Source organism: Lineus longissimus, chromosome 19 (genome assembly GCF_910592395.1).
Source record: "Lineus longissimus chromosome 19, tnLinLong1.2, whole genome shotgun sequence".
Taxonomy (NCBI): Eukaryota; Metazoa; Nemertea; class Pilidiophora; order Heteronemertea; family Lineidae; genus Lineus; species Lineus longissimus.
Genome location: NC_088326.1, coordinates 13035734 through 13059804, shown reverse-complemented (window position 1 = coordinate 13059804; position 24071 = coordinate 13035734). Strand labels below are relative to the sequence as shown.

At 41.6% G+C, this 24071-nt stretch overlaps 1 protein-coding gene and 1 long non-coding RNA gene across 5 annotated transcripts in view; one reads left to right on the top strand and one right to left on the bottom strand.

Moving 5' to 3' along the window:
- Positions 1–8428: 8428 nt before the first annotated feature.
- Positions 8429–24071, bottom strand: part of LOC135503295 (glycine receptor subunit alphaZ1-like) — a 69793-nt gene continuing 54150 nt past the window's right edge. For 2 of the 4 annotated variants that reach the window (XM_064796806.1, XM_064796808.1), the window contains exons 3-11: positions 19513–19711; positions 17319–17395; positions 14940–15007; positions 13751–13983; positions 13213–13295; positions 12501–12632; positions 10573–10786; positions 10060–10255; positions 8429–9357 (exon numbers count right to left, since the gene is read on the bottom strand). In XM_064796806.1, coding sequence (XP_064652876.1) covers positions 9187–9357; positions 10060–10255; positions 10573–10786; positions 12501–12632; positions 13213–13295; positions 13751–13983; positions 14940–15007; positions 17319–17395; positions 19513–19643 — 1305 coding nt within the window. In that variant the 5' untranslated portion in view covers positions 19644–19711 and the 3' untranslated portion in view covers positions 8429–9186. Of the gene's footprint in view, positions 9358–10059; positions 10256–10572; positions 10787–12319; positions 12452–12500; positions 12633–13212; positions 13296–13750; positions 13984–14939; positions 15008–17318; positions 17396–19512; positions 19712–24071 lie in introns of all 4 variants that reach the window. The other 2 variants (XM_064796809.1, XM_064796807.1) reach the window with 2 other exon arrangements.
- On the top strand, positions 18678–19459 carry LOC135503296 (uncharacterized). Its single transcript, XR_010449881.1, has 2 exons — positions 18678–18788; positions 19002–19459. It is a non-coding gene; the product is annotated as an uncharacterized LOC135503296 (long non-coding RNA).

The window sequence follows — 24071 nt, the reverse complement described above, 5'->3', positions numbered from 1 at the left end:
TGTATAATCGAAGCTACATGTACACATACATGACGTTTCTTAAAGATTATCGAAAAATGGCGAATCGAATTTCGGCTCCGCTACCAATCCCCTCCGACCAATCCTCCAAAAGCGAATACACCAGGCAGACGATTAACACGCAACTCACGTACTGCCTCCAATACTCTTGAATGACTTCGTTCATTACGCGTTAATCTAGCAAGTGCGTCGGAGGAAATCGGAGTGAACAGAACCCATAGTAAACACAAATACCGTATTAATTTATTTGATTTCTTGATTTAATCATCACCCTTCCGTGTACAGGGTTTCTTAAGCTCAAATCATACCGAGCACAACACACCGTCTCCAACAGGCGGCGGCAGGCATCAATCATTCTTGGTTCAATTTGCAATTGAGCTTTTGTTCAGCAAGTTACGCTTTCATTTGCTCAACTTGGCTTGGATTGGGGTCATGCGCATGCGTGACACTCTGAGGCAATTGAGCTGTTTCTTCTGTCTTCACTACAAACAAATTTGAAATGAATGAATGTTTTGTTTTCTTACGCAGACATCTCACATGTAGTTTCGAAAACCTCACCACCGAAGACTGAAACTATAGTAAGAAGAAGACAGGGAAATGTTCAACGAAGAGAAAATCGAGGGCTTTACAGAGTTCGATTGTTTTCAAGTGTCATAGAATGTTGGAATGTTGCAGCTTTTTTACTTGTAGGCCTACCCGTTAATCCTTTCAAACTGAAGTTGTTTTGCACACCCGAACCGAAAGTAAACGAGCCAGTATCATTACTCAAATCACAATTATCATTCCTCTCTCCTGACATCGCATCATTACAACCTTAATAGCCCGTACCTCCCACATTTAGCCCTCGCATATTGGGGCGAACATGTCCCCGACCGAACCTTCCGTGAGCGTTGGGAATGAGAAAGTTTAGGGCTCCCAGGGGAGAATATTAACTGAGGGAATTCAATCAGCCTAGGTTCATCGATTTAATTTACCAGAGCATGCAACGTGTTGCTGTTTTTTTTCTGATGGTATCGCCTCTTTGCCTGACTCAAGCAGTTTAGTCCAACATAACCGTATTTCTAAAATATTGCACTCTAATTGAATAATACAAATGCGAAATGAAAAATGGAAAAAAAAGGAATATGATGTTCATCACACATATTTGCCCTTACTGGTTTTGGCCTATATCCCCTTGAAAGCTGTTTCGAGGGGGTCGATGCCATCAAAACAATTCTTTGATAAGACAATAGGACAATGGGAATTCAGCCCTAGGTGCGAGTTGTCTTTGTTTAAAGACAATAGACCGTGGAATTGGGGTAGCCCTGGGTTCTTTGAACTGCACGGCAAGAGACAAAAGCGTAATGTAAGTTCTTATCTATTGAGCGCCTTGTAAGCCTGTGCTATACAACTGTCTCGTGTCAAAGTGCGTTATATTCAATACCAACGAGAACTACTGCTAGTACACATACATCGCCCTACCACATTGAAAAAAAGACATCGTCATCAATCTTGCTCTCGCATGAATATTCAGAAAATGACAAAATGGAAGTCTAATTTGCATAGTAAGACAAATTACCATCAAACCCGACACCGGGGCGAAATAAAGTACCCCCTTTGTATAATTTTCAAATATCGCTAAAAAACTAATTGAGGTGGGATCACAGGAGAGCGATTTATTGGGTTTGTTCGTGTCTCTGATCGTATATTGAGATTTGGTGCTTTTTGCTGCACCGTCAATCATTTACTAATTGGAAAGAAAATACTTTCAGTAGCTATACCAATATTGCCGCTAATGAGGTCTAAGTATGTAAATTCTAGTTAGCTCCAAGATGATGAGATTTGTTTTCTTATTGCGCTCACTTTCACAATATCTCTTCGATTTGCATCAAACCTACGTCATATCCCGTCGTCTAGTAGAATCTATCCTAAACTTCACTCCGATCATTTACGCTCCCGAAAAATGACGTTTTACAGGATATGGTCCTAATGCAAAATGCCCATGTCAAACATGGCGCGAGACTATCGGTAACTACTTTCTAAAATATTTAAAGCTAATTTACATTTTATTATTACATTTTGATAGTTAATCATTAATATCTCTTCAAGCTACTGATGACGAATCAATTACAGCTTGAATTACTTCAGATCTGATTTTTATCTCTTTGATTGATGATTGTGGTTAGCCGTTCATGAATGACAGATGGTATTGATTGGTATAAACTTCACTAATTACAGGAAATTTTTGATTATGAGAAAGTTGTCAAAGTTATTCATCCTTGTTGCATGTGAACCAGTGCTGCGGTTGAACATTGCCAATTGAGACGACAAAAATCGTTGTCATTTTTAATTAATCGGAATTATATTATTTATAACAACCATGCAACAGTCTTAAAATGTCGCACTGGAAAATCTGTCCTTTCATGTTGTAAAGTGACACATTAAGTACGGTTCTAAAGAGACCCAAGACATACAATACCTCAGAAATTAACAGCCCGTAATAGAAACATTGTCCAAGGGACACTCTATCATCGGACAGATTTTTCCACCACACCAGTTGATGTGACCACATGTTTGGTGCACGAATCCCATAGACGAGCCGAAATTTGATAAAATTAGGGCAAACCAAAGTTCTCATTAAAAAAACAGAAAATTGAATTTCCGATCCGTCAGTAGCTGTTTTTGTCGTAACTTGGATTAGAAAGGGAAATTCAACTTTATACCAGTAAAACAGATAACAGATATTGCATTCAATATATGATTTGACGCACTCAGCCCTTCCTCAATTAAACATGTAATGTTGCATTATAAAGGCATGCAAATGTAGTTGATGTCAACAGCAAATCATACTATTCAGTCTTAATTGATGCAATTCGACCTGTCCTCATTGCTACCCCACCACTCCAGTAAATGTAAACATTCCCTTTCACATGGCGTGAGAGCGTCCACACAAAAACAATAGGCGTACGCAGTAAACGATAATGATAACAAAATAGACTGACGTCAATTTATCATCTGGTGGAAACAACGTTTGTCACATTTCAATACAACTTCCGTGTTTAAATATATCATTTTTGATATTGCCAGCTATGATTTAATGTTTGCCTCAAGTTTGGTCATATCCAAGGTACAAGCGACATTGGTCCTGCTTGTTTTTCTGGGGGCAGTTTACTAAGTTTATACCGCCATGCAAACTGAGAGAAAATACAGTCAGCTGTTTGCAGGGCAGGAAGTTGAAACTCGATTTCTTTTGGAATGAGACCAATTGCAAATGGCCCTTTGACCTCACCCCACCCTATCCCTCGACAAATTTTGTTTTGTTCGGATCGAATTGATTTTGCTTCATAGTCCCTCACCATCAGCTTGAATAGTATAGACCCTTTGCAATGACGTCACGATGTCGGCCATGTTGGGGGCCAGATATAACGTGATGACGTCACGATGTCGGCCATGTTGGGGGCCAGATATAACGTGATGACGTCGGCTATCTTCTTTTCAGGACATCGCGTCAGGACTTGCGCAAAGCGTCACAACATAGCGTCGCGCTCGTGACAGCACTGTTCGCGGCCATCTTGGGGGGCATTGTGACGCATATTGCAAAGCGTCTATAATTGCCTTGCTTTTCAACTCCTTCCCCTGAAGGTCTCCTCAAATATCCCATTGTCTCGAAAGCAATAAAACGTGTACGTGCATCTCATTACCATACAAGAACAAATGGATGAGAGCTTGGGGAATTTCTACATTTCTCCGCCGAATGATTCAACTGGTACGCTGGGATTTATGAGTTGGAAAAGTTCATTTGGATGACAGCGCGGGGAGTGGGAAGCGAGGGTCAAATGTGTCAAAATTGACTAAATGGTTCAATTAGTGAGGTACACTGACCTTGGTGCTAATACTTCAGAACAGTCTTCGTCAACGACTACCAAGCAACTGGGTTTTTTTCAACTTACCGCAGAAAAATTGAGTAAGGCAATTGGATTGATGTTGTTAGATTCTAGGTAAACGATGCTCAACCTGAATGGAATTATTGTTCTTTTCTTTCTCCAAAAACAAGCTCAGAGAAAGTGGAGTTACTATAGCTTAACGCGATTTACTTCGCTTGCAAAACGAAAATTTGCATTTAGATAATGTCAACATCGTGGCAGTGGCCATGGTTTCAAGAATGGAAAAGATGATTTGATTTTGAGAATATGTTTATCTGACAAACCGAATTCAAATCGTCGTGGTCTAAGCTGTGTTCTTTGTCGACAGTAAAACGGAGAGCGATCAAACCATTCCACCATGCCAGGCGTTTCTTGAGTTCTTTCAACAAATATCAGACAAGAACACAGAGAAAGAAACGGTGATATCTCGAGACCAAACAGCCGAGCTACAAATATCACATTTCTACTTCGTCATGTCTCCACAGGAAATAAATGTGAATTAAATCACCAAGTCAAATTCCCTGGTGTAGTATAGAGTGTCCCGATGACTGATGGCGGGAAAAAGTCGATATTCCCGCCATTTTTTACGGGCAAGTTGAAACCTGTAACTGATGTAGAGAGCAGTTTGTTGCTGTGTTTACAATACGTTATCTGGCCTGTGACGGGATACTATCAATGTTCCAAATTCATCTGTGTCACCCTGCGAGACCGCTCTTATACAGATCTCGACTTCACGTTTTCGCATGTAACGTGTCACAGTTCACTTTTCATGTGTGACAGGAAGAACGAACAAGTCATTTCCAAAGAGCGAGCTACATACGATTCACGATGTCACTTTTCACCCTCACGTCGTGTCCTGTCAGGTTTTCAAGCCGAAGTCAGTTTTAAACAAAATTCTCGTGACAAGTCAAACAGAACAGTGACAAGTTGAACGCGAATCTTAAACCCTACTAGAACACCCACCCACTTACGAAACTGACACTACAGAAATTACCACATTCAAGAGCAGGTGCATTCATTTTTCCAAGATGATGATAATGTAATTACCCATGATGCCCTGGAAGTTAACGAGGGGAATCACCCCTGCCTCAGTCTCCCAAAGCTCCCAGGGAGGCGTTAAACATGACTCCCTAATGAAGACGGAGGATCAAGAGGCCGGGAAGTATGATTATAACGCCCACGAACATACTGACTTTTTCGTTCGAAAATCCTAATGACCGATTTACTTTTACCGATCAGAGGTTATTGACTTCAATATGTCATATATTTTTTTCAATGCTAAATCTCGAATTGAACAAGCGATTATCGATATTTCTTTTGAGACTTAGTGATAAATCTAGGCTAAAATAAATAAAAAAGAACCTTCAAATGCAATCCTTTGTTGTTTCATGTGTTGTTAAAAACTCGTGAAACAACATACTCCCCAGCGGCCGGACATGTCTGAGCAAATAGTCATTATCAAGGATTTGATATGCGTCCTGCGCACATCTTGTTGCTCCCAAATGCATTGTTGTTGATGTCGTTAAACAGCCTTGAAAGAACAAGCTCCCCTGCTGCCGGGTATTTCTGAACAAAAGTCATTATTGATTACTTGATACGCGTCTTGGGTACATCCTGACAGTAACATCTGACACTTCAAAAAGTCAATTAGGTTAACATGCCTCCCCGAGGCCGAATATAGCAGCCTAACTCGATAGCGGCAGCACCCGATCTTTCCCATGTTGACCCGAAGTGCGATGAGGTCACTTCTTTTCTGGGGGCGTTTCTTCGTGTGCGAGCGAAGGTCTTCAGATGCAAATATTATTAATGTATTAGCTTTTTTGTATTCTGATATTGCATAGAGTTCGTCGAATATAAGCATTCGTTCTCGTTTCGCCTTGATGATGGATTGGCGATTAGGAAAGTAGCTAGTATTTGCTAGCTACCATCAACAGTGTCTAGTGCTTTGAAATTTAGTCTGTCCTCTACCTTCTCTAACTACGATATCAGTGTGCAAGCACTTCACATGATGAAGAAGACGATTAGTTAATATGTACAATACGAATTTGGCAAGATAAGTTACGTTTGAGAGGAGTTGATAATGGGGTTACCTGGTTCTGTAGAGATCACAGTGGCCACAGCAGTGGAGTCCCGGCATATGACAATCTCGTGAGTCTCCATCTCGGAACACACTCGAGAAGGAAAGGTCTTGCGGCTGAAGGCAACTCTAACCAGTCTATCGGTGTATCCTTAGTAGTATTACAACTTAATGTCGAGTATCGTGTTTTTCGGATATATTTGGTCAAAGGTCCTAGGGCGATCATAACTAGTAATGTTACACAGCCCCAGACTGGCGGATTTAGTTGACACCCTGAAATGTTCAGCATTGGTTGGGCCTACCCTTATATGATATAAGATAATCTAGTGTTGTGCAACACCACCATCTTGTGGTAAATGTGATTTGGTCACATTTCCGAGTTCAACTGAGTACCCAGATGTAGGCCAGATGAAGCGATATGAAAAACACTTTGCTCAGGCCTCAAATCCATATCAGTCGCCGATTCGAACCATCCTCCGGAGTCGCCCATCTCCTGGTGACCCTCAGCACCACCTAGGTCTCAAATTACTCCACTTCGCGTCATAATGTGTTTCCATCTATCCGTAGACCCCTCAATGTGGGCATGTATCTATTTGCAGGAGGAATTAACAAAAACAATTTATCAGGGGACAAAAAGAACAACATTGAATGGAAAAATAGCAATTTATTCACCTTTCCGAGTCATACAATCATGTATACATAGTTACAATATTCAGAAAGGTTTTGTTTACATATTTATATAGTGTCTACAAAATGCATTTCTTGCGCACACACATTTATTACAGCCAGTAACAATTCTATACAGGGAGGCCCAAAAAAGTTAACGACTATATAATCCAATTAGTTCTTCATTCATTTCAGACTACTAGCACTTTATATTGGTCTCTTTTTTTCTCTTGAACCATATATTTTGTATCAATGATACTGCAGTGTTGTAAATTTGAGGGTGGTGAAAATAGCTTGACTTGTTTTGTAAGAACCTTGTATTAAACACTTCCATTTCGAAGGAGGGTCACACAGTTACTAAATATAAACACAATTATCTTCCATCGCGATGTCATGGTGATATTATAGGGTCCCCAAAACTCTCCCTAACCCCTTGAACAAAAAGTATTTACAATGTCTGTGGATATGGAAAACCTAATGAAACAACCGGTGTGACAGCGGATATAGTCCCCCTGGAGTCATAGTCCGGTAGCATTGTATTTAACCAATTGAGCAGCATGATCTATTGTACCGCTAACCCTACCCAAAACATTTAGCAATGCGGGCTATTGTTACACGGACTATCAACCCTAGGACTACTATCCCTTGCACACCGGTATTGTACACAACTTGAGAGAAGGAATAATCACTATTGGATTTACTAATGAATCATTAGCTTGAAGCAAACTACGCACACACCAAACCATACACACAGTGCCGACATTCACACAATGCCAAATATTCCAACTGTCTGTATTTACAAGGCGAAGTATGCTGATGTAATCCCTAAATCATGTTTAATTCTTATTTGATAATTAACACGACGTTTCCTCAGGCTTCATTCCTGACCAAACTATCGATTGATAGGTCTCAATCTCCCCTCCCGTCTTCACATATAATCAGACACACCACGGTCACACATCACAATCTCACACACGACGGTCTAGACCATGGAGTGGTGTTATGCTAACACAAACAATGACATCAAGTGCATTTGTATTCGATTATAGTACTAATTTCAATAGCATCCCGCGAAGTTACTATTTATAGCTCACAAGGTCATTTGCATAAGATATTGATGACGTTTTAGTCACGTGACAGTCGGCCATCGACACTTATTTCTACGCATTTGAGCTTATTTCAAAGTCAATTATCTTTGACCCTGCATTGTTTTTAGCATGAATGATACCATAGAGTCAGAGAGAGAAATATTCAGAACAATTATGTAGTATTTCCAACACTCGGGCATGTGCCAGAATGAATCTAACTGCCCCAGTTAGAAAGCCTGAATCCATTACGAAACCGCATGTTTGTCCGACATTGCCTGTAATTCAGCGATGGGGAAATAGAGAGCAGCAGCTGCAGTGACGTCATCTTCGCGGAATGCTATACCAAGAATGGACATTCGAAAAGACCTTGATTACAATGGATCGCAGTTAGCAGTGTATAAATGGGCTCTGCCAGGTTTCAACGGCAGCAATTATGTTTAACCGCTTGAGGTGAACACAAAGAAAAGTGGTGGAAAAGCAATCAACATAAGATTTCATCAGTGTTTGGTTGGAGGTGTTTTAGTACAGAAATCTACACTTCACTTTGGTATTTTGCCTCACCAAAACACCGCTTGGGTGGAGCTGTTAATTCACCCCAAAACCCGCGGCCGCTACCTCGGTTTTGGCCTAAAGTTTATATCAGCCTCACTCTGGCCCCCCCCCCCCCCCCCCCCCCATCAACTTCATCGTGTACAAAACGAGATAATGTCAATTTGAACCATTCGAATGATGGTATTGGTGGTGTACAAGGAGCAAGTTGATGTTCCACATTTGCAGGACTATAAAGCACATTACTTTATGATACATGATGATATAAACATTATTATTCATACGAGCTATATACAGTTGGTAAGCTATATTCAGTTCGTTCCTTCGTCTCCAGGAGCCGCTCATGCAACTTCACAATGCTCTTTTGGTATGCGATGCTCATATCAGCAACGTCATCAAAAGACCATGAACACACTGAGCTGGTTCTTGATTTTTCCCTTAACGCGATCTCTTCCGCGTATGCGAATTTCTCTTTGACAAAGGTAAGACCAATTTTGGGCTGAGTGAAACACTTAACCTGTATTACAGTGGTTTATTCGTGAGTGGTGTCCCATTATAAACACTCAATGCACCAAAGGCAAATTTTGATTTTGAATGTTATTTGCAAACGGGAAAAGATCACTTTAATCCAGGATCCAATCTTGACCTCACTTGAGGTTGCTGGAATCCTGAAACCTACTGCCGTCATGAATGTGCACCGAGTCACAGAAGGCTGTCGCAACCTCTGGCCCGGCCCTGTTCTCAGTGGCCATCACTGCCACATCAGAAACGCATTTACACACTGGTGCGCAAAGTACTGCGCAACGCAGTGGCGCTTCCTAACGGAGATCATTTGAACAAACGAATCCTGTACATTTCTCTCGTCACGCAAACGTCCTTGTTTATCTCACCACAAAATATACGACACCCAATACACGACATTGAACACTACAAAGGCAAGCGGAAAAAGCTTTCTAGACAGTTTGTCAATCATGTTTGCCCTTGCGCGGGCCTCATTGTCTCTCATCATCGGCATACCCCCACGTTGTCCACCTCCACTATCTCCCATCATACGAACCTGTAAAGTAAAGGAAATGATTTGTTACTTCCACCATAGTGAGGTTATACCACTGAGGATTTACGTTTAAATTATCCTGATTCTAAACCATAAGCTATGTACTATCGGGGTGCAGGAAAATAATTTAAGTGACAATCAAAACGATGAAAATCGTCTACGTGGCTTCGCGCCGGATAAACCATACGTTCTTCTTCAGTTAACCACGGGGAAAGAAAATAACAAATCTTCATTAACATTTCTGTTCAAATGTAAAACACAAACTTCCCTCATGATAATCATTCGAACCTTCTGTTGTCCATGACTTTCAACAACAGAGCCTGCTAATGATAATCATTCGAACATTCTGTTGTCCATGTCTTTCAACAACAGAGCCTGCTAATGATAATCATTCGAACTTTCTGTTGTCCATGTCTTTCTACAACAGAGCCTGCTAATGATAATCATTCGAACTTTCTGTTGTCCATGTCTTTCTACAACAGAGCCTGCTAAAGATGTTGGTTTCTCGACGTCATCCTGCAATAGGGCTCTTTATTATTGTGCGACCACAAAGCGTGTTGGCAACCAGACTAGTCTCAAAAGATGCGCCATGTCTTCTCGTCGACTAACCAACATCGTCGCAGGCTATGAGCACATGCATGTAACGTTGTTTATCGAGTGCAAAAAAACTAGGCGACGATCTGCGTCACCTAGGGCGACATTTACCATTTTGTTATGACTTACTCTTTCGGAGCATCTCTCCGAGATGGCCTTCTCGTCATCCATGGGGTGCAGGTGTCTCATGTACCGCCTGATCTCCTTCCGGGAGAAGACATTGACCACAGCGAATTCGAGTAGGGAGGAAAACACGAAGACGAGACAAACGGACATCCAAACGTCTAAAGCTTTTATGTAAGAGACCCTAGAAGCAAGGAGAAGTTTCAGTTAAAGGGACCACGATATTTGACCCTGCAGTTTTGTGAGGGACAGCTGAGCCCGACTCGTAATGTAGAACGTATTCTATCCAGATAGCAATCATTTGAAAAAGAAAGCTTTCCCAGTCCCGGGGGGGGGGGGGGGGTCTACCTCTGCACCGGGCTCAAAATCAAAGTCTTGGATTTGACTCTCGAAAGGATCACCACTGTTTCATCTCAATTCAGCAAGACACCTTGCCAGACATTGCTTCAACATAAGATGGCGGCCACCTTGACATTCGTGATGTAAGATGGAGCCACCTACCTGGGAAGCTGCTGTCTCGCTCCAGCACTCTGGGTGGTCATTGTCAGGACGGTAAGCAGGCCTATGGTGACTCTGGCTGGGATGGCATCTATACTTATCCAGAAGGCCACCCAGGATAGGATGACAATCATCACACTCGGGATGTAGATTTGAATCATGTAGTAGCCTATACTGCGCTTGAGGATGAAGTCTATTTGAAGGCAGGGGTAGTAACCTTGGAAGAAAGCATGTACACTTTCACCAACAAATATAGCAAAGTGATTTATTTCATAGATTAATGAGAAGTGTGTAAGGCCACGATTATAGACATGTAACGAGTCACTGTTTGCTTTTTATACGTGACGAGAAGAACGGACAAGTCATTTCCAAAGAGCGGGCTACATACGATTCACGAGATCACTTTTCACCCTCACGTCGTGTTTTCAAGCCAAAGTCAGTTAACTCGTGACAAGTGACAAACGTGAATACTTGCACATTTTACTCGCACATTACAGCGGTGTAGAAGCTTGCATTGTCCCAGAAGAGATTTTCTGGGCAACAAAGGATTCTATTAGGCTTTTTAATCGGCGGTCATTGCCTCTTTAGAACCTCATACTATAATCCGTCAGCATACAATACGGCCGGTGAAGTAGAAACGTCCGCTTGAAAATGTGTCCGTCTCTATTATATTCTTACGGATTAGTGGTACATGACCATGACCGACAATAGCTCAGAGCTAAAAGCGCATTATAGAGCCCTTTGTTCCTCGGACATTCTCTTCTACTATACTTGTGTAGAAGACATTGTCAAAGTCGATCATCCATCAAATCGACAGGGTTAAAAGTGATCCCCACAGCACGACTGACTGCTCAAGCAGTAGTATCAATCGGTTAATGTGTGATGAGCCTGCCAGTCACAAGCGCCAGGTCACATGGGTATAGTCTTCCAAAGCTCTCAGGGTGACCTGACTATTCCGCGTTTATAATCGTATTTTCGGAGAAATAATCGCATTAGGTGTTACAGGAACTCAACCCTCCTTCTCCAGTGGGAGTTCAGATTTCCACTTTAAAAACAGGCTTAAATTGATCTCATTCGGCAATCTGGTTGTGACTTTGTCCCCAAGAGATTTATTTCGGATAAATGGTTTCCATCACAGCAATAATGCTAACAGACAGTCAGTGGGCTCCCTTGGCACACATGGTGAAGTGGGCTGCATTTTCACACCTCTTAATGAAGGTGATTTTGATAATGGTTTTGTTCTTCGGGATAAAGTCACAACTTGCTCTCCAAAAGCTCATCGATCCATCGTACTTCCTCATCCTTCGCCGAACGGGTTCCATCACTCAGCACCAAATATTTTCCTTTCTGCCTGCCAACCATACTTCTTTTCGCCCATTCATAGAGCATGTCAATGTCAATGTCAATGTACGTTTTTGCCAGAGAGAACAGAAAAAAGAACAAACAGGCACATATGACAGGGGTCGGGACGTGCGTTGAACCAGTCACAGCCAAGCCACATCATCGTTATTAGAGTGACCGTCACTGTGACGGATAGCACGACGGCTTATTGAGTTCGGCTGTGTATACGTATTTCATACTGGCTTGATTCATCTTTAGCCTGTACTGTACTCAATTCACCAACACATACCTGACCAGCGCGAACCGTGAAAAGATAAGCTCGTTTTCACAGCTCATCAATCAGATGGGTTTCAAAGGAAGAGTTTCTTGCTATAATCGGAATGAGGACATTTTCAGAAGTTTCACCTACCAGTAGAATAATTTTGCGAACAATCCACCAATATATACTTGATCAACTTGAACTGTGGAAGAATAAGCTCATCTTCCATTTCGACTGTTTTCTCGCGCCATTTGTACAAGAGGACATCGGAGGTATACCCAACTGAATAGAAAGAGAGGGCGGGTCATGCTTAAAGACTTGGTGAACTTACCAGTGGAATAATTCTGGGAACAATCCACTAATATATAATTTATCAGGTCGAACTGCGGAAGAATTAACTCGTCTTCTCTTTCGACGGTCTTCTCTCGCCACTTGTATAAGAGAACATCTGACGTGTAACCAACTGCAACAGAAGGCAAATTCTCATCTGAAGTTCAGACCACCCAAACCTGTATTTGGCCCCATACATCTGTACGAGTCTAGTACAACCATGCATGCATCTTACCAAGAGATGCATAGCAGTGTATTCCTCTTGATATTACTCAGTACGGAAGCTCAAGAAGAAAACCTAAGGCCGAAGTTACATAGACCTCATTCGTTCATTTCCCAGGACTCATTTTCCCCTTTTGCTTTCTTTCCCCTGTGAATGCACGGCCTTGTGGCGTACATTCACCGAGGAATGAAAGAAAAACCCGGAAAGTGACTCGTGGTAAATGAACGAATGAGGTCTATGTAACTTCGGCCTAATGCATACTTTTTCTTTAGCGTACACTCTACAGTTGGAGGTGTTGTTTTCGATGAGGATACTACCACGAGTTTGTAAACATGGATTGCATGAGGAAAAGACACCCTAGACTCTTGTTATCGGCGAACGGTGGATTGGTCCGGTGGCCAAAACAGGCAGCCTTCAGGTATGATGAGACGATGAAATCAATCAATGGACAAGTACATTCTGTAATACCCAGTGTAAGAGGCCTACTCACAACTTTCGATCTGTAGCGGACATATCTGTGTATCAAGCGGATATTTATGTAACTTCATCGGACACGCCAATGTTGTCGTTATTCTGCAGAAAAAAATAAAGCAATAGTTCATTAGCATTGCAGGAAGAGAATCTTTCAGAATTTCCATTAGATTTGAAAAAACGTTTCCATTTCGCCTTCAAATCATCTTCTTGTTTTCCAGCGTGTGCTGTAAGAGCGATGCATTGTTTAATCAAAATATCCGGTGAACTGTAATTAACGTCTTTGACAAGAAATCGAGGATCGAGGGGTTTGCCAGGAGCTACTAGGATTTCTTGATTTCTCATTCTGGATGGAGTCCTGTGTTGCACTGGCATCTACTGTGCCATTGGGAGCGTATTCATATTACCTGCTCAAAGTCTCCAGGGTGAGGATCTTAAGGTAAATATGGAGAGACCCTGCCTACTCCGCATAGACCACGGGCTCAAAGTGACAATAGATTAGGCCTGGTGTGGGTTTTTGGCAGGGATGGAGGTGGATGGGGACACATCTCACTCACTTTGATGCATAGTATACCGTGCCATCCTCGTAAAGCCTCATCAATCGATTCGGCCTCGTGACGTAGTGGAACTGAGCCTGCTTTTCGTTTCTGAAGAACACATCGGGGACCCAGAGTTTGTCCCACATGTAGTCGGCAAGCTTTAACACTTGTTTTCCTTTCCCGGGGAATGGTGTAAATTTGAGGCGCGGGTCGTTCCACTCTTCACGAAGGTATATATTGATGGAATAATCCTAAAAGAAGAACAAATGGAAGACAATGATAAAGAATATATCAGAAGAATAAATCTGAAATCAAATTATCTGGGAACATTATCAGACTTGAAGGGAACTTTGCACGCACGCTGCAAGTGGTCTCTTACTTTTCTCCAGGTCTCAGTCGGTACCAAATGAAGAATGAAGGAAAGGGTTCCAAGCAACTTATTCTGGATTTCCTCTCTGACAATTCAGCATCTGACTCCTTATTGGCGTCAGCGTTTTGAATTGCACTGAAATTAACAATACAAAACGTGGACGTCGATTGTCGCATGTCCGAGAATGGATCCAGCCTTCTTGAGAAACAACTCCGGACCCCAGTTTAATCTGTCCGCCAATATCTAAGTCATATAACTCTCCTTCGTTTGGCATGAAAGTGTTAGTTCAAAGAAAAACGAGACTATTATCTGATGCCCTGAATTTATTGTTCACAAATTCTTCTCCTTGGTCGAATTGAACGCCTCAGATAAACCAAGCAATGCAGAAAACAACCGTTTGAAGTTCTTTTGTACCTAATCTGACAGAATTACCGCGTTTAATATTTGCGATACAAGGTAGCCAGCAGCCCATAATGATTGGCAAATAATATTGGACACCGCAAGACACCTTGGAAACCAAACCTTTAGCGTGCGAGTTTCAGCATAGGTTGTGTTCTGATGTTATTAGCGACGGCTGGTCTTCGGGCAACATTGCTGACTTGCGAGGGAAAAACAACCGATTGTGCCCGGAGCATATTGGAAGGACATTCACCCACCTAATGAAAACTGACATTGCTGTATTGCTTAGTATGAGAGAATACCATACGATGCAACGAGAAATAAATTAAGACTATTATGCTCTTTGAATGATCTTGATAGTATTATTGGTATGAGACAATTCTGGACTAGGCAAACAGATACCTTTACCCACCATGTCAATCGGAATGTCAGACTCACCATGGACTGTTCGCTGATGGCATCAAAGCTATTGAGATATATCCCTAGTTTGACCATAACTGGATGATCTGAAAAGAAAAACAATGGAAACATTAAGGAGTGTCACCCTTTGATGTCTGACAGCAGGCGAATCAAAGGTCGATTATGGTCGGTATTTAGGTGGGCCGGTCGGATGTGCATTACAGAAGCAGTAGGTAGACTTTGGCCTGAGGTGGTTACGACTAATGAGAAGTAAATTGCAAGCCAAGAACAATTTTGATTTCTATATTCTTCAAGGATTAAATTTGTAAATCACTACATTGATGTACAACCCACATAATTTAAGAAATCCAATATCAAATAAGAAAACGAAACTGCCATCAAATGTAAGTCTCAACTAGACTAAATCTTCCTGCTTTTTCGTCTCCAGGGCAAACATCGGATGAATTTATCATTTTTACATTTACCAGGTACTAAAGATGTCAATTGCAGCCTGACTCATTTCAACTTCCTAATATACCAACTATGTAACTATTTGTTCATCGCTGTTTAAACTTGGCGGATGAATTAGAATAAGATGGTATATTTGAGAGATTCGCTGAGAGAAAACATTTGCAAAACGGATAAATACATATTCTGTGGTATAATCTATCTGTGTCCATGTACGTTCAGGCAACGAAATATGAACACATTAAATGTGTTTTTCATAATTTGACTGAGCAAAAAAATACGTGTTATAAGTGTAACACACTTACTGCTATATACTACAAACGACACGTGTGTAACTAACCATGCATATTGATGAAACACACTATTCACTAATACACATATTCTACATATGTATAGATGAATGCATCTTTAACAAGCAAACAACACTTCATGGAGTACCGTCAGAAAAGTTATTAAAACAAAACAGTGATACTCTAACAGTAGAATTTTACTCGTTTCAATTAGCTAAAAAGAAGCAACCAGAAGGTGCTCACTTGAACTCGACCAGTAGGGGAACTAAGCAGTGACTCGGCCGGGAGTCGAACCCACTACCTCCTGATCATGAGGCCGACTCTCTTCCACTGCGCTACCGCTGCCCCTATAATCCCTACCGCTGCCCCTTATTCATGTAGTATGTAATGTTATATGGAAGTGTTATGGACGGACCCACGGACCAATATGAAATATATGAAATGATGGAACATGTACATGTATTTGAAATGAGCGTATGGGAATGTAGGATAGAAGGGATGCAAGTGTCGAGAGATAGAGGGTTTACCTTTACAGTCTACGCCAATTTTATCATATTCAACTGCGGTAGAGAAAATCCAGTTCAGAAAGAGTTGATGAAAAAACTAAGGCGATTTTAGTTACGCGGGCAGAGATTAAAGCCGTGTTGTCACAGAATGCGCTGGGGGGCATTTGCAGCATTGCATGACTCGGGTTCATCAGCTAAATTCCACTAATTTTGCCAGAATCCGACACCTACCAGCCCACCAGCCTCCTAATTAGCCAATTACGAAGTTATAAATGGTGTATTCAAGCCACCAAAGTTAATTTCAAAGATGGGAAAATGACTTTGATTACAACATCAAGTGCCACATTTTGAACTAATGGTTGTCTGTGCAACGAGGCTAGTTTTAAAGTTGAGCAAGTTTTAGAATGCACGATTGTGTAATTAAAGCCTCGTTGAAGCTGTGTGTAAATAGGTTTTACGGCTCAGCTATTTAGTAGTGTCTGATGTTATCTCTTTTCTAAATGGATATTTTTTTCACAATCATCAAAACATACTGCTTTTGGGAGCCATAGCAAGCCTAATTGTAAAGGTTCTTTTCTTCTTGTGTTGCCTGATTAGCAGTATTCGCATTAGTCAGCAGAACATCAAGCACCACAACCAGGACTTTCTTGTGAAGTGTGCCGCTCCTGCTGTGTAATTGAACTCGAGAACAAGATGGTGCAGGCCCAAGGGCAAGTCGATTGTTCAATGATCTAAATAGAACTGCATGAGTGCCGTCAGATTTCAATTTCAGCTAGATTTCAGCTTTGTAGTGTCAAATCAAGGCAGCACCCTTATGTCTCCAAATTCAAAGACTTTCTTAAAAAATGATTGGTCAATATACTTTCGCCGGTACGGCTGACGCCCAGCCCACGGAAATGTTGTCGGTGTGTTTGTACCCTCAGTATTTATACACTCCTAGTGTCCTACTCGAGTATAAGAAGAGGAAGAGGAAGGATATTCTGCTGGATATTGACATACTCCAAGAGTGCACAAGCGAAAGCGAGGTATAGTTCTGCAAGCATTTATACCAGATTGAGATAGATGGAGAGTGATGGGACTGGAGAATGCAGATAAACGTACAGACCTTTACGCTACGTTTACTTGTGATTAAGTAGTTTATATTCTATACCTACCTTGGAATTCTGAGGGAGGATCTCTTTTTTCGTACCCGTCTAAGAGAATGTCTTCGAACCAAGCCGTTGTAGGTATTCTGCGGAGAAAAATAAACGATGAGTAATGTTGTCCAGAGATGAGAGTTTGGCTTGTCTGACGGAACTTCTTCGTCTTCGATCCGAAAGGGAGTTAACATAACGATTAGCTGTAAACGTCGAGTTGCCTGGCACTTTCGGACTACAAGATTCCCTTAATTTCCCCAAATTATTACAATAGCGATTCTAGCCTAGTCGAACTAACCGAATCCTGTGGAAACAGAAGAACAAATTACTAATCGGCACAATCAAATTGTCTTTTCCCAATTATGTTATATCGTTTCCGGCTTTGACTTGTAAATTCTATGACAAGTGAATTACTACAATGCATTCCTCAAAGGCGATTCCTGTGTTGGGCTGGAGAGGGACAGTCCATTTAGTAATTAGATCCGCTCATTCAATAGCGCTCGTTTCTCCTGCGAACAACAAGTGGCCGCGATGACTTCTAATTCGCCATATAACACCTCGGGTTAGGCTTTGGCTTCCTCAGCAAATTAGCGTCCAGCAGAAAGTCCTTTATTCCCCATTAACCAGCAGCGCTAATCGCTTAGTGATGAGGCCATCATTTCATCGAAAACACTTTTTATACTGAAGACCATTTCCTACACTGATGCAAGAGAAAACTAATAACAATCATGACGGCACATAAGAGGAAAATTGCACGCAGCGGTAGCCAGTCAGAACGACCCATTTCCGACGGCGCACTTTTTTTGCAGATTATTCTCTCAGAACGGAAGTTGAGCTGGATATTCAATCTGGACACGGCATCTGCCATGGGATGCATATTGTGTCTTGGTAGAAAGGATACATTCGGGATGGCTAATTTCTCTCGTAAATATTATTGGAAATATTGGCAATCTCTTGCTTTCACCTATTGGTCGTCAACCACCCAAATCATGAAAAGAATTTCTTATTCTAGTTTTCGAGTTGTCGTTCTACCTCTCACTATAAACTTGTGTATTCTGCACGTTTTGATTGCAGGACGGTCAATACATCGCAGATTTCATTGACAATTACACTCTGAGCAGTTGCACAAACATCGATTGCCTTATGTGTGCTTCAAATTCACAACCACCTTTTTTAAAATAAATTGCATGAGTTTTATATAATATTGCATGTGCACCGTTAACATCAATATTATACAAAGCAAAATGGTAAGCTGCTGCATAATAATGCATGATTATGGTAATGCACGTGAGTGCTGTGAGCATTGATACTTCATGCATAAAATCATTACAATGTAAGTTTGAAAAAACAAATAGGACTATCCCAGTGTGTCACAACCACATGTCATATATGTGTTTCGCTGCAAAGCATTCTGGACGTCTACCATGCAGCTTGCTCTAAAACATCATTAAACTAGATATACGTGTAACAGGAGACAGAAGAAATACGGTAAGGGATCTTCTATTGAAATCAATGTGTTTTACCATCCTGACAATGATAGGATTAGGTTTTGACCCCCTCCCCAGCCCCGATACAAAACAATGTCAACCACCCAAACAATGTTTTACCTGCTGAAAAGACAAATTCAGCAATGCTTCCTAGTGAACCGTTTCGAAATTCGATTGATTATTACTTTTTAATAACATTATTTTACTGTTACAGATGTTGAGCCGATCAGTGATCCTCGTGACTGTTCTGTTTACTGTTAATCTTACTGAGGCCAGCGAGGACTTAGAAGACGCTTCTCGTGCGTTCGTTAAGAAAAGAATCGACAGGCGGTCTGTGGCCTCGTGGTTCAGGAATGGGTGGAAAAAAGTTGAGAAGTTTTTTAAGAAGCTACCGAAGCTCAATTTGAATATAGACATTGATGCAAGCTTAATACCACCAAAACCGCCTAGCATAATTATCAGTGATAAAGAAACTAACATGAAGAAAACTACTTCAAAGTCGCAGAAGTCACAACTTTCAGCAAATTCATCCGTAACTGGGTCCTAAAAACACTTTTGAAAATACATAAAAATATGGAAATGTGTTCCATTTGTCTTCTTTTGATGTGTAAGGTAGATGAGCTGCTGCCTATAACATAAACGTGTCGTAACTTATAACGCCACTATCTACGATATTCTAACATCTTCTTTTATCAGCATCTTCACGACTAGCATAATGGCGTTACCTTCCATCTGGTATCGGTAACGTCCGGTTAAGATAAGCTTTATTCCGTATCCCGAAAGCTTCGGCTAGCACCAATAAGTGGACCATGTTTATCAGCACGAGGAGTATGTAATCTCCTATGCTGGTTGTCATTGTTTATAAGACGCGGTCACGGCCTTGGACAAGCCACTTGCCCCTGAATTGGTCCCGTGCACCATTCACTACAAAGAGAAAGGACATCAATTTGTTAGATAAGAATCATCAAAAGAAGACGTGTTTTCATTGACACGTAGTACAAAAGCATGGGGAGTTTTGTTGTCCTGCTGCGTGTTATTACCGTTCATAAGCATGGGGAGTTTTGTTGTCCTCCTGCGTGTTATTACCGTTCATAAGCATGGGGAGTTTTGTTGTCCTCCTGCGTGTTATTACTGTTCATGAGCATGGGGAGTTTTGTTGTCCTCCTGCGTGTTATTACTGTTCATAAGCATGGGGAGTTTTGTTGTCCTCCTGCGTGTTATTACTGTTCATGAGCATGGGGAGTTTTGTTGTCCTCCTGCGTGTTATTACTGTTCATAAGCATGGGGAGTTTTGTTGTCCTCCCGCGTGTTATTACTGTTCATAAGCATGGGGAGTTTTGTTGTCCTCCTGCGTGTTATTACTGTTCATGAGCATGGGGAGTTTTGTTGTCCTCCTGCGTGTTATTACTGTTCATAACATCAGGAGTATTTTGTCTTTTTTTGGCAAAGTGCACATTACGATACGTAATATTAGCTGGTCATCAGCCCCCGGAATCGAAATATCGATAAATTTTGAGATTGAGTGTAAAAGCCCCATTTTTCATGGTTGCAATCCATTCAGATTACATGCTGAGAGTTCTATTGTTCATGGTTGCAATCATTTCTATAAACATTATACAGTTACAATCCTGGCTCCCGTCAAAAAAGGTGATTGGTCTGTGTTATTTGACAATTTGATTAGATCCATCGATGACAGGCAGGGCAGGCTTAATCAATCTAATCCCATAAGACATTGTTCATTTTCAAATAATTCAATATAGTACCTGAAAAAAAGTGAACTACAATGAAGAACTGATTGGCTGGTAGGATTTATTTTTTGGGGTGACTCGAAATGTCCGGCTGCTGTTCCAGATACGTTTAATTCGATATGTGGGGCTTTTGCTGCCGTCAACTAGCGACAGCTTAGACTAGTATCGCCACATCATAATGACCATAGCCCTACTTCTATCGCTTGCTGTGGCTGATCATGAGTCAACGAAGGTTAATATTTTCATCCAAAAACGAGAACAAGATTTCTTCTCTCTGGCATGATTGACATCATCAAGTTGATTGTTGTTTTGTATTATTGTTTCTTAGAGGATCGGGCCAGGGACGGATGACACACTGTTTCAATGCATTTCTGACAACACGCAAGGCTTTAAAACTGATGCCACTTTCTTCTCGGATCTAAAGCCCGCAGCTCACTAGCCGCCAACTTCGGCGTTCACTGGCGTTTTTTGCCGCAAGAGTCCTGAACGCCTGAAAAATCCCTAGTCTGCTACGAACGGCGTCGGTGAACGCGACTTGCCGCGACTTGCCGCAACTAAACGCCAAATATCTAACATGTTTGATTTTTGACGCGTGTCGCCGCGTTTGAACGCAAGAAGAAGCCAGGTGTGCTACGGATGGCCGCCTGACTTGGCGTCGGCGGCGAGGCTATGGCCAATCAGCTTGCGTCTTGATATCACATGATTTCAAAATGATAGCCTAAAGTGGCGGAAAAGACGCTACTGGACGCCGATTCTGGGCAGGTGTGCTCTGACCGAGATCCACTGGCCGCAAACTTTGGCGTCGAGAGGCGTCAGCTGAACGCTTCTTGTCGCCAAAGTTGACGGCTAGTGTGCTGCGGGCTTTACCTGTCTGATCATCCGAAATGATTATCAGTTGAGAGACAAAATTGGCAAGAGTCAAAATAATGTTATTTCTAAAAGTCATTATATCATCATGTATAAAAAGATACAAATGATGGCAGTCACAACGTATTCTTGAGATGGCGATAGTTGCATGGAAAGCGTCTAACGATAAAAGCTTTGTCGGGTGATGCACTGTCACTGATCAGTACTACAAGCGTTAAAGCAATCTTGGGAGCATTACCGAAGTGTTTCACGTGTGAATTATATCCTTTCCAGCGTCACAAATTGAATTGGTTCACACACAGATATATAGTGAAGATCTCTTAGATCATATTGAACGCTAGATCCTCTCCATGAAGAAGCTGGATTAATGAATCCTCTCCCGATAATGATCTGCTCTCCTAATGATTACTTGACGCTAATTTGGCGACATATTGATGAGAGAAATCATTTGAGAGTTTACCAATATGCATGTATTGTATATTGGATTTCGTAACGATTGCAATGGGAAAGTCGTCTGCTTGTCTGAAAGGAGAAGCCATGATAAAAAGGACGTTTGGAACAGAAATTGGAATGGAAGAATTCCAGTTTGATTATATACGCGCCGTAAACTTAGTCATGCATTGCAACTGGCTGCATTCAGCAGCAACAGGATTCAATTATATGTATAATCTTGTAGTTTGCGAATCGCACACTGAGAGATTCTTTTGAACTCAACTACACATATGTCACGACTGATAGAATTCATGCGTTCTGACTACATCTTATTGCAACATAACAACCAAAGAAAAAAAAAAAAAACCTTTCCCAATCATCATTCTCCGTGCCAACATGCCATAGACGTGATTACGTATTGATATGGTATTGCTATGGCGAGAAAAAATAGAATAGCGACAGGGAAAACATAATGGCGTGTCGTGATTACTTTTTCAGAGCCCATCTGCATTGTTGCAGTGTATAGTCTTATAAAGGTTCTGGTCACAGTCTTCGATGTCGATGAGGTCTAAAGACGTTATGCAATGGCTCCGAATAACCATCAACGTAGCCCCCCCCCGCGATACTCTCCACTACGCGTCGGAACTTGCATGGTGACGTCACCACAGGAATACCGAGAGACGAGATCGATGCCTTTCCCGGGCCTGATCAGATACTGTTTGTGTTTCGTGTCAAAACAGAAGGGCGTATGAGATCGATCCGTCCCCGGGGAAGTTTTGAGACATTAGTAGAGATTTGTTCTGAACGTGTGCGGTCACATAGAGGAGAGACTGTGTTTTAGGACTGATTCTTCTCCAGATCGAGTTGATTTAGGGAAGACGTTTAGTGTGCTTTAAGCTTCCGTGAAAATTGATAATTCGGTGAGATTTCTGTTGCGTGTCTAGTGTAAATAAGCAAAAGGATGAAGTTTTCAGTGGAGAGATCAGTATGAACAAGCATTTAAGTTGCTTTTTCATTCCCTCGCTCGCACTTGAAGGCGTTAGTCTCCAGGGAGTTTTAGGCGCCTGTTGGCTTTATTGCCCTCCGACTTTGGCCAGGTAGAGTCCACGCAATCTACTCATGTTTCTCACTTGGTGGGGTTTTACGATTTGGGATGATTGTCGAAAGATGTGACAACTTCGATTGTAACCGAAAGGCACAGTAACCATATGAACCTGTCCGGAATCGCATGGATGACATTAATGAGAGCAGCTACGTCAAGTTCCATCCGTAGCGCTGAAATCCAGGTTCCTATCTTAGGTAGATTCGATTTCCTGCACGTTTTCCTTTGACTCAAGCAGTCCAATTAGTGTCAATAAATGAATTATCTCCTCGCTCGTTTATTTCGAGGGAAATTATAATTGTATGTAATTGGATTTGACTGAATGTCGCGTAGGGTAGAAATTTTGGATAGAACGCATCACTTCAACGTGCAATCATTGAATTTCGGGGAAGGTTGGTAACAGATGTAGTGATCGTATACGTATTAAGGCTTCGAATAGCCTTATGTCGAAAGCATCGGGTTTCTCACCCTCTTGGGCCTAAACTCATTTGATACAGACTGAGCACAAATGCTGGTACAATCTTTGCACCAACAAAACCACCATAGCATGATCGGAGTAGTACAATTCATGGCCTGCGGAAATTGATTAAGCCTACACATTATGGAAGCACATTCGTGTAGTAATTTATCATCAGACAATTTAGAAAGCAAAAAACCTTCTCCTTTTCCAACACACTAAACCAACATATTATGCTGTTCTCAGGCTTAAATGTACACCAACCTTTACCCGACACTTCATGCCAACCTGAATATCACCACCAACAACAAATCTTCTCTAGTGACACTGCAAGCAGGTGGAAGGGCGAATCTATTTCCATTTGCAAGTACATTACGTGATCAGTTAGGTTAATGCATCAGCCGTGTCTGTAGTACATCTTCATCTAATGGCCACACTGGTTGAATGCAGGTCCTGTAGTAATGCACTGAAGTTGTGAATGGGTAAAGATATTTCTGCTTTGTATCACATAAATGGTTATTTCAGTTAGCTATCAGTTTTGCCGGTATGAAAGTGGATGTCCAATGTAACACATGAACAGCCCATAATTACGCGACAGCTGTTCTCATAAGGTTTCCCGATAACCAAAGAAGGACTTTCGACAGGTTGCCAATTTACCATGACCGCGAAGAAATACTC